General features: G+C 41.6%; 1 protein-coding gene across 1 annotated transcript; it reads right to left on the reverse strand.

The window, feature by feature from the left end:
- Positions 1–5,508: 5,508 nt before the first annotated feature.
- Positions 5,509–10,606, reverse strand: tmem196 (transmembrane protein 196). The gene is made up of 4 exons (XM_088929719.1): positions 10,442–10,606; positions 7,786–7,842; positions 6,317–6,571; positions 5,509–5,577 (listed from the first exon to the last, which is right to left on the reverse strand). The coding sequence occupies exons 1-4, from the start codon at positions 10,604–10,606 to the stop codon at positions 5,509–5,511; spliced, it is 546 nt and encodes a 181-aa protein (XP_088785845.1).
- Positions 10,607–11,514: the final 908 nt, after the last annotated feature.

Genomic DNA, 11,514 nt, shown 5'->3' on the forward strand with positions numbered 1-11,514 from the left:
GGGTGCTACAGTGATAAAGTCTTGGGAGCCTGATCCCAGTGTCACAATATTCTAAAAGAGCAAAGTATGTCCTCATTATACTTTATAGTCAACAACTTTCTAGCAAGATAAAAATGCGCCAGTTGTGTTGTGGATGTCCTAACTGCCAGACCTGAGATTTATGGAAAATTTCTGGGATGAGCTGGGATGATCTGTGGCATCTAGGGCACAGAGACCAGTGAACCGGCACAGGCTTGTCCAGGCTCTGTGAGAGAAATGGGGGAGAATCCTGCAAGACAGCATCTGCAACCAGGTGAATTGCATCAACACACGTTCTACTAATCCCCTATCTATGACAAATGTTAATCAGTACAAGGAATTTATCAATGTCATAAAATCAAAGTTCCATAAAATCATATCGCAAATAAAGTTTTTTTTTAGCTCGATACCATCCTGATATTAACTTTGTGAATTTTTTGCACTTATAAGTGATATGCTTCTTTTGTTGATCAAAAAAACAGCACATACACTGTATCTGTAATGTTACTAATGAACTATAACTCTTTAGAAACATGTCTAGTTACCACAGAGATGTGATTTCAACATCATTAGACACACACATTTACAATTTGTTGAATATGAAAGATGTCTAAGGATAGTCATTGTGAGATCATCAGTAGTAGTAGCAATGGGCTTCTCACGAACCGCATGTGAGCACTTAGACATCACCACATACCCTCAAGCACCTCTCACTGTAGACAGCAACGCACTAATTAATCAATTACCTTTCCCCGCGATTTCCCTATTTATACCCTCTCACTCCACTCAGTCTCTGCTCACTCTTGAGGTTCCCCTCTCCCGAGCTCAACCTGCGTCCTACGTTTTTGGAAAGACTCTATTCTTCTGATCGACTTTTTGGCTTGTGAAACTCTCACTCTATCCCTCGACTACGGCTTCGCTTATCGTTTATCGGACTTGGATACTTTTGTACTTCCCTTCCGGTAAAAGACCTACTTCCACCTTGCATAGGGTCCAAACCAGCCGCTTCACAGCAACACCTGACAGCGCCAGGCTTCTGAGGATGCCCATGAATCTCTGGCTCTTCTATGTAATTATTTCTTTCTCCTATTACAATACAAGAGATGCCAGGCCATGAAGCAACCTCTGCCAGATGTGCCAGGTGTGCCAGTCTGTTTTTGACTGGGGTCTTCACACTGTTCTGAAATTTGATTGCCTGTAAACAAGGTGCTGACCTTCAGGGTCTGACAAGTCAAATCTACTGTATATATCCCTGAACTGATTTATTGGTTGGTTGATTGATTGATTCAAATGTTGGTTTGTTGGACATTATAGAATAATTCAATATTTTGCCCATTATGTGTTTTTTGACTCAGGAAAGACAGGGATGTTAGAGAAGAAATGGTCATTTATTTATTTCATAATCCCCTGACATTAGTCAAACAGATTATTTCATAGACTCATTTTGCATTGAGTTATGGATTATCTTTTAGATAATTTAGATTTCCTTGTGCATAATTTTAAAATGGTCTTGTATTTGTTATACCTACACAGCATGTTGCAGAAGTATTCAACCTCCTCCAATGATGTCACATTTTGTTGATGGGAAAAAGATGCAAGCAAAAGTTATCATTTTCAATAAAACTCTGATTGCTCAACATGATGGGTGAAGGAAGGCTAATGTCCTTCATAACTGAAAAGTAAAAAAACAATTAAAATACATTCATCACATAATTAAGGTTAATGATGCATTTTAAGAGCATGCCGTCATTTACAGGAATAAATAGTTACTAATTCCTGCTAAACTTAAATTAGCTCTTTAAGTTGTATCATTTAAAAATAATTATACATTACAGCTACATTCTATTACATCACATCTTACATCTAGAAAGTGTTCTTTGTAATCGATGTACAGTATGAAAAACAACTATGTTGTATAAATATAGATTAATTGATAATGCAGAGAATCATATTCATATATATATTTTAGCAAAATTACAAGTTATAAACTTGTAATTAAATGCAGATGCTTGTTTTGACAAAATATTGAATAAATAGCTAATACTGCAATGGGACAAGTTTCACAAGTCACAGGCATATTGTTGTTATTGAGAAGGCCTCATCCACAATCCAAAGCAACATGAGTCTGATCATTTGTTTTAACACTGTAGCGCTGAGGGAGGGAGATAATTGCACTTCAGTAGATTATACTGTGAATCAATGGAGAAGACTTGCTTATAAGAAATGTATTCTGAAATCTATAAATGTAATGATTTCAACATTGTGTACAGCAAAGGTCTCGGAATTGATTTAAAGATATATGACAGTTTAATTGCTATTTTATGACAAACGGATCCTCCCAGCAGTAATAAAAAGAATCAATAACTCCAAACAATTAAATCCCTAAACCACTGTTTTGCTGAGAACGAGGGGTGAAAGGACCAGCAGTGGACAGTCCTGTGTCTGCAGGTTTCCTTTCTGACTTGATGACCTAAATCAGCACATTAACGGGACCAGTTTAACAGCTTCTCTAAGCTCTTCAGGGGCTGCTGCTCTATGGGTGCTCTGCTTAGGAAACCTACAGACACAACAGCTCTCTGGCATGGACCATTTCAAATCTTGTCTGTGTTAAAACACCTATCGAACAAATATACATGCACTGAAAAATTTACTCAAAACCTTTAAATGATGAGAACTGCCTTCTGGGAATTAAGAAGTAATGTGCATAGTTTCCCCAAGACAGTTGTTGAAAGCCTTGTGGTGTTACCAAAGCTGCCACCTTGGAGCCAGTGCCAGCAATCTGAAAGCGGTGAGCTGCAGGACCCCTGTGTGGGGCCGTGAGGAAGGGAGCTCGAGGAAAAGAGTAAATCCAATATTCCTTATCCAAGTCGTGAGGCAAGAATGAAGTCGAAACTCGGAGAAGCAGGTCGGGTAGCTAAAGGAGTCAGGTCGGGAAGAATATAGCGCGCACAAGAGAAAGCCGTGGAAGACTTCTCAATAGTGAGAGTAGGTAAGCCAGAGAAGGGTGTTCAAATATTGAAAGAGAGGGATGTGGCTGGATAGTTAGTTCCTGGGCGAGCGTGTGTGGAATCTAGTACGCGTGGGAATGCCAGGGCGCTTACGAGAGAAGGGACGAGTCGTGACAGCCGGATCTGATGCTGCTGGTGGAGCAGAATTTCCAAATTAGTGCCCCGGGATGGTGACTGCAGACACTCCGCTACAGCTGTAGCTGTAGGAGATGCCTTCCTACAGATGGGATGCTAAACTGAGGTCCCAGATAACTCCCTTTAAGGGCAGGTGTTACGAGACTAAAAGGAGAACCCTGTGCAGGTTGGTCTCGAAAGGGCTAGACGGAGTCGGTATCCAGAGCAGTCACCGAGAGATTTAGTTTCCAAAGCAGATTGGTAGTAGAAGGTGAGATCAGGAGACAGAGGAGACTCTACAATACCGAGCACAGAGATGTGGACTGAGACGGGTTTAAATAGCAGGTCAGGCGTGGAATGTTAATTGTTAATTAACGATGTCCTAGTGTGCCCGTCACACCACAATCATGGTGTCCTGGCTAAGTTCCTCCCAGGGCTTGTACAATCCCCTCTTAATTCAGTGTCTCACTCCTCCTTCACTGAAGCTGCACTTAAGTGAGGGATGAAATAGAACCTCTCCAATATTTTAAATGCTTTGGGATCATTTAGATGAAAAGTGAAAAAAAAGGATGAAAGCATACATAGTTATTCACATTATTTTCAAATTATTTATACATTTCTTCCTAAATAAATGCCTCTCTCCTCCTGGAAAGCCATACTGAATGATGAGCCTACAAAGTTTATAAAGTCAAGTCTATAAAGTGGTTGTGCAATTAAACAAAAGATAGCAATTGATTATAACTGAGTAATCAAGCCAGAAAATTCATGATTTTGCTTTTCTGCATGAGATTGGGAAAGACACAGCCAGGTATGAGCCCTGCTACAAGCTGAAAACTGGCGGTTTCACAACATCACAGAGGAAGGTTCAAATGTAGGTCTCTGCTCAAAGAATCACACTGGGACGTGAGTACTTGGATTGACTCCAGAGCCACCAACAGTCAATACAAAGTTCACACAGTTACGCAGATGACAAAAACAGACAATCAATAAAACTTTGGTCTTGTCAGAGTTCACATATAACCCATTTTATTGCATCGATTTTTTAAATATCCTCTAAGTGACAGGGCAGATAGTGCTGGGCTGCTGCTGTTTCAATGCATGAGCAGGGACATTTGCAAGACGTCAGTGCCCTCCCTTGCCAGAGTTAATGCCCATGTCAGAGATTTATAACATCTGTAAATTGAACGAAAATCCTGCAGTCCATGTTATATTAACAAAACAAATTTCAAATCTTTCTTTTTTCTCAACACTATGATTTCCAGGTTGAATAATAAATTGCTTACAGTGCATTGAAAGGCTACAACTAAACATTTCAAGTAGGAAACTTCATCTCAGGCTTTTGCTGCCTAGTTATGTATTTCTTAAAACGTGTTAGTTTGTGCAAAATTGAAAATAAATTAAACATTTGAAATGGTGGTCAAATGTAATTGAATGTGAACACAAAAGGAATGTGTAAGTCCTCGGTCATGGGAACTGCTCGTCTCTGATTAGAATATGCAACAACTGAGCAGCACTGCAAGAGCACAGGAGCACAGGTGAACGTGTGTACATGTGTACAGGAGCTCAAGCACACAGGTGTACAGGAGCACAGCTGCACAGGTGTAAAGGTGCACAGGTGACTTTGTGTACTGGAACATAGTTGAACAGGTGAACAGCTGGACTGGAACAAAATGGAAAAGAGCACAGCTGTACATGAGTGTAAAGGTGTATCTGTAAAATGTGAGGTGAGTACTTCCATTTGCCACATGGCTGCAACAGTCTAGATTTAATAAATGCAGTATGGCAACAAAGTAATATTCCATCACTCTTAATTTTATTTTTATGAAGCTCTAAATAGAAAAATATTTCATTCATAAATGAGAAATTCCATATGTACAAGCGTGTACGGTCTCCAAATGATCATACATACAGTATATTGCCAAAGGTACCTTTTTAAAGCATTCAACATTCATTAACCTTATTGTTTTGGGATTTTTTTTACATTTATAGGAGCATTCCGCTTTGTACAATAACTCAGGGTGCGATACTTAAAGCCTGCAAGACCTGGCAGACATTCACATGCTCTTTTTGTCACATGGATGCATGTCCAATAGCATTTCATATCATCTGAGTCATCCGCCCATCGCTGGAAGCACAGCAGCACCGGCTGCAGGCCACTGTGCTGCGAGGATCCGAGAGGTGAGCGTCAATCATACACTCCGAGCTCCAGTGGCAGCCCAACCCCAGTGTGCGCAAGGGGGTCAGTCCAGCTCTGCAGTCTCTTTGAGTTTGAGTTTATCAAGCCCAGCCCGAGGTGCATGTTATTTTCCTGTCGTTTTCCTGCTCAGCGATGTCCCTTCTTTGAAATCTAGAGTCAGGCTTCCGCCTGTCATGGTGGGGACATCTTCCCATTCTGAATAAGCTGAGGGATCCCATTCCCTGCAGTATCTGGTAACTCCTGGGGAAGCAGAATGTCCAGTCAGTACACTTTGTTGATCTTCAAAAAGCAGTTTCAAGTATCACACAGAGATATGCAAAATACTCTTTTCTTTAAAATACAAACAAAGAACTATAAAAAATATAGGAAGCCTCATCAAGGCCTCATACCATTGTTATAGACAATGTTTCCTTTCTTTCTGAAAAATCCTATTATGTTGATTATGCTTGAAAAGGAAGGAGAAAATCAAACATTTACTTCATGCAAGGAAAGTCTGTCCTGACTAGCTCTGGCTTGCTCTGCCCTGCATGTTCCTACCACAGAGAACTTCATCTCCAAAAAACTAAAATCTGTTTCGTGTATGTGCAGTGAATTCAAGAGCAGTTCAATTAAAAATCAGACACTAAAATGTATCTGTAATTAGTCCGAATCTTACTTTTCCTTTACCACTTCACCTGTGCGCAATAAAATGAGAACAGGTGGTGTTCTCTGCTCTGGGTGGCCCTGCGTTCTGATCATGAAGAATCAGCTACAGACTCACATTTCAGAGAGCTGGAACAGCACACATTCCCTCCTACGTCCTACTGATACTGAACTCAACTAAAAACAGTAAATCCCACATTTACTACAGTTTGATCTGTTTAAATCCCAAACAAGGCTTTGGGCTGCTGGGCTGTGCTCCAGCCCAAAGAGAGTTCTTCAGCTCGTGAGAGCCCAGGATCCCCTGAAACACTGCGTGGGAGTGTCTTCGCTCGCTTACTTTCTCCGTCATCTCGTGGGAGTGGTGCAGGGAGTGCTCCCGCTCCAGGAACATCCTCTGCTGCTCATTGCTGGCCAGCCGGCAGGTGAGCCAGGCGGAGAGGGTACAGCCCCCCACGCCCAGGCAGGCCAGGGCCATCACGGCCAGGTGCAGCGAGTACACGGCGGTGGACTTCCTCACCACCGCGCGCACGAACTGGAAGTTCAGGATGCCTCCAATCAGACCACAGATACAGCAGGCTGAAAACAGGATCATCTGTCAGCCAGAATGAAAGAAATAAAAGAATAGCATGGGTATATATTAAACATACTATAATATATAAATATATTATATAAATATGTACTGTAGATTATATATTAAATATATCATATTAAATTTCCAGTATATCGTGTTCATATAGTACCGTGCAATTTTTGGCCCCTAAAAGGACCGAAAGATCAGTCTTGGCAGCCGTGAGTTTAAGACTGCTCAGTCCCTGTATAACCTCTAATCCTCATGCAGTGCAGTACAGTAGGTTATATATTGTATTTCCTTTGTTTAACAATGGATATTGCAGGCAATTACATTTCAGCTGTGCTCAATCCCTTTCTAATGAAAACCCAAAGTTGTTCAAATTATTGTTTCATCCTGAGGTTTAAACAACAGAGAGAAGGGGTTTAGGATGTTTAGAGTGAACTGTCAATCTTCTCTTTATTACAGAGAAGGTCAGCTTGCCATTACATTATCCAAGTGGCCTAGTTGACATTTTGCCACATTAAATGTACCTTTCGTTTTCATTTGACTTGGTTTATTTTTATCTACATCTGGGCAACACTGCCTTTCTTAATAAAGAACTAGCACCAGAAAGTGATATGTCTGTCCAGTCTCATGGTGTCTGAGACTACAAAGGATCTGGTTTCAGTACTTTCCAAAGAGGAACTTTTTGTTGAGCCCTGTACACCTTCCTAATCTCATCACCAGGAGAACGGCTGAATTCCAAAGGTGCATTTCAGGATGGATCTCAGTTACTTATTGATTTGTCATTAAAACGCTCTCCAGTGAATTTAATGTTCTGAGATCTGAAGGTGGTTAATTGAATCCGCACTCTGATGATAAGTATTAGGAGAAAGTGATGCACAAGTTCAAGATCCACAATGATGCTGTGAGTGTTGCTTCACATCAGAAGGGAAAGTGTGTCTCTGCAGAGACGAGGGCCACAGACATCCTCATTCTGACCCTTAGAGTTTATCGAATAATGAGAAGTGCTGGGTTGTAATTAAAGGATTATTTTTATCTGTTTGAATCTGCCACACGTTTGTCTTATTTCTAATAAATGAAAGAGCGACACAAAAAAAACTGTTCTGAATATTATTCTCATCAGTCTTTCATGTGAAGATCATGAATACAGATAAAACATTTTAATAGCATTTTTTCACATATTGAAGATTTGATTAGTTCTAAACACTGTTGACCAAAGCATTACTACTTACAATGAGTCCAGATTTCTTTTTGGCACAGACTACACCGCACAGCCCACATATGAGAAACTGCAGTGGGAAAACAATAATTATCCACAATAATAATGCAGTACAGCTTTCATGCTTGCTGCAATAGCAATATCAAAACATTGCATTCTGGTACACTACACAAGGCAGCTTAACGAAGAAAATATAAAGGAGTAGAAAATAATGTGGATAGTGTATTTAATAATACACAGTATATTCAACATAAAATACAAAATTAAAAAAATGACATGATTCATTTTGTGCACCATCACAAAACTTCAGAATAAATTGCTGAAGGCCAAAGAAAGAACATGTTTTCAATTACTGTCATTTGGAGAGGTCACCCAAGAAGATATTCTGCCTGGGAACACTGTGTTCACAAAAGACAAGCATGGCAACTTAACCAACCATTCCAACAACCTGGAGCTGCACATAGCCCCCGAAGACAAGGCTGTTCCCAGTCAGCTGTGGAGCATCACAGATGCTGAAACAGCCCCAGCATGCAAATCAGCTGGAAGAGATGCCATGCTCCACCATGCAATGTGCACTGTGGTGGAGCCTTGCTCTCCTCGTCAAAGAGATCCTTCACATGCGGACACAGAGCACTCGGCAGTCAGTCTGTGGCTGGGTAGCTGGGGTCACCTCCCTGTCTTCGATAGAGGCAATGCAACGTAGTGATGTTCGCAGTCATAAGGACTACACAGCAATCACAAGGGCATGGGAGTGACACAAATGGAGGGGAACCCCTCGGCTCATCTAGCTCCCTTGGTAGTTAGTGGCTAATTGAGCTGCAGACCTCATCCGGCTGCTCCATGAAAGAAGCCCAGCGAATCAGCTTCAGCATCATGGCTGGGAAGCTTGATGCAGACTCCCACAGCCCGACCAGGGGAGACAGCAATCGATCTGTGTTTCCATCCTTCCCAGCAGCAATTTCCTGTTAATGGGTGGTTGCACGGCTGTGCCCAGGCCCAAACCAGGTAGATAAAGACCCCCCCCCAATCCAGGATGAGACTGCCTTCGCCTCCCCCTGCTCAGTTTGTGTGGGGAACTCTTGTAGGGTGAGCTGCACCCCAACAGAACACTGCATTGTCCTCCCAGCATCTGCCCCTGCTCCAAGAGCACTGGAGGAGGATTCCAGACCAGTCTGTAATCTTCCCTTTCAGGTGGGAGCATGAGTGAGGAGGGCTAATTCCCTGCTGTGCATGGACTCTTTTTGAGTATCTGTGAGAAGATGCACATGCCATTTTCTTTAAAATTAGTGTCATTCACCATTTTAAAATGGCTTGAAAAGTTTTATTATTATTATTATTATTTTGTGCTTTATACGATACTGTAACTATTTGGATAAAAGTTGTGATGTCTGTGTAGAAACTGGGACTTAGTGGCCTCAATAATTCAAAGTTTATAAAAGGGCTCTTTGAGGAGCATAAGTGATTATCCTCTAAAAGAAACAATTTAAATAGTGACATTATATAAAATCCCCAGTTTAAGCAGTATAACTACATAAAAGCACTGGAAGTAGTAATTTTAGTTTCAATGCTTCTTTATTAATTAAAGTGAAATTACCAACCATTTCTATGACGAACTCTTGGACAAATCCAAACGACCTGCTGTAGGAATCTGTTAAATACTGTAGTTTAAGCATTACAATAAAAATAAAATACACATTTTCGCCACACATAATGTTCGGTCGACCATGCAGTTAATTCAAAGCAGACACATAATCACTTTTAAGCACAAAAAAGACAAATAGTGCCTCAACTGAAAATGCATTGTACTTGAACCGCAAACTCAGATGAGTCTGAGGAAAACTTCCTCCTCGTTTACCGTCTCCTAAGAAGCGAACCAGGATAAAAGAGGGTTACACCCCGAGCTTAAAAGTATAAACAAACAACGCTTTTCCAACAAGGCCAGACTCTATTTAAAATCTTACTATATCACGTAGGTCATAATACACAGTACACGAGACACAACTAATGTACATTTCCCATTTTGATAAATAAGTAACTTGAAACAAAATGCGTTTATGGCGTTGATATATCATTTGTATTTTTCCTGTTTCCGCACTGTTACGTTTGTTTCATCCCAGAACGCAAAACATAATATTTTCTATCTACTCTGTACTGTGCTGTTCGTCTTTTCACACCTACTGCGCATCTCCCCGTAAGTAAATTCTATGCATTTTCAGTAACCCACTCCATTAAATACTGGACGCTCAAGACACAACACTGCATCATGCATGGAACATAATATAAAGAGTCATACAAATGCAAAGGTAGAATTTAAAATGCATCATCCCTCCGTACGTCCGCTTTTTGTCTTTCATGTTTGGATTTTTATGATTTATTTTTTTATGATGAGCAACCCTTGACATCCATTAAGCGATCTTGTTACAAATATATTTTAAGTTTAGAAATCCCCGCTCAAATCTGAAGTTGACCAGACAAGAATTTTTTTTTGTGTCCCCTTCCCTCCCCCTCCTTGAATATTTGACACTTCTCATTTACTTGGTTTGGATTTTTTTAATTACATGGAAAACAGCACTTTCCTTAAGAAAGAAAAGGGATGCTGCATCTTTAAAATCATGCTCCGGGCACTTTCAAAGGGTGGACAAAAAAAGAAAGTGAAATGTTTGACGTACACACACCCCGCTCCATACCGGAGAAGCATCACCCAGACGCGTCTTCTGCTCGGCTTTGACCCGGCTGATCCCCACAGCCCCCAGAGCAATGCTGGACACCCCGAGCCCTATCTCCAGCACAGAGAGGACCAGCAGACTCCAGATGATCTTCCTGCTGGTACACATCCTGCCTCGGGCATCATTCCTTCAGGTTCGGGGTAGAAACCAAGCGAGAATCCACCAGCTCTCGCCCTCCGAAAGCGAGTTGTCCCAGCTCTGTGATACAACCTTAGCGGTTTTCGCAGAGAACGCACACAGTGTTCAAAGAGCTTTATAAAGCATCTATATCCACGTCCACATATTAAAAGAGGTTGTTTTTTTTATTAAGGATCGACCATGGTGGTCCGTGTGACAGCCGGCGCTGCTCGCTGTATACAGTAATTCTCCCCTGTCTGTGCGCGGCTGGTGGACAGTAGGCGCTATCCACGGTGCTGGTCCTCCAGGCGCGGCTCTGTCGGCGTGAGTGAGCCGCCCGTCATCTCACCTCCTGCGCGCAGTCCAGCGGCTTGGAAATTAATGACTCGACCCTTAACGGTACTTGAAAATCTGCCGGCAGCACAATGCTTGTCAAATTATACTACTTAGCACCAAAATATGGTCGTTGCCTTAAAAACCTCGGTGCACAGTTGTTACGAGGCGTACTGTACTTGCGAACTGATGCGATAACAATTTCAAGCAGCCCCGTGTGCCCGCTGCCTGCCCGCGACAGCCGACAGTTGCTGCTGTATTTTTTTAAATTGATTTAGGCAGCATAAACGAAAGCATCCCATTCGATTCCCGGCGTGTAGGTAACTTCCATCTCCAACTGTAAGGAAGTTGCAGTTCTTAATTTTTTTGACTCACATTTGGAAATGTTGCTTTTGTTGAGTAACACATCACATTAATACAATGTGACTGATGGCCTCGACCCTTGTTACTCTGTTAAGCTCTGCAGTCTTCCAGCGCTGCTCAGTGAAGGAGGAAAATCGCACCAACCTGCAGCCCGTGTCCAGTGTTACTGAGTAGTATTAGTAATTGTTTCGGAGTGAGATTTT

The sequence above is a fragment of the Atractosteus spatula genome, chromosome 12 (genome assembly GCF_055471065.1).
Source record: "Atractosteus spatula isolate fAtrSpa1 chromosome 12, fAtrSpa1.hap1, whole genome shotgun sequence".
In the NCBI taxonomy this organism is placed as follows: Eukaryota; Metazoa; Chordata; class Actinopteri; order Semionotiformes; family Lepisosteidae; genus Atractosteus; species Atractosteus spatula.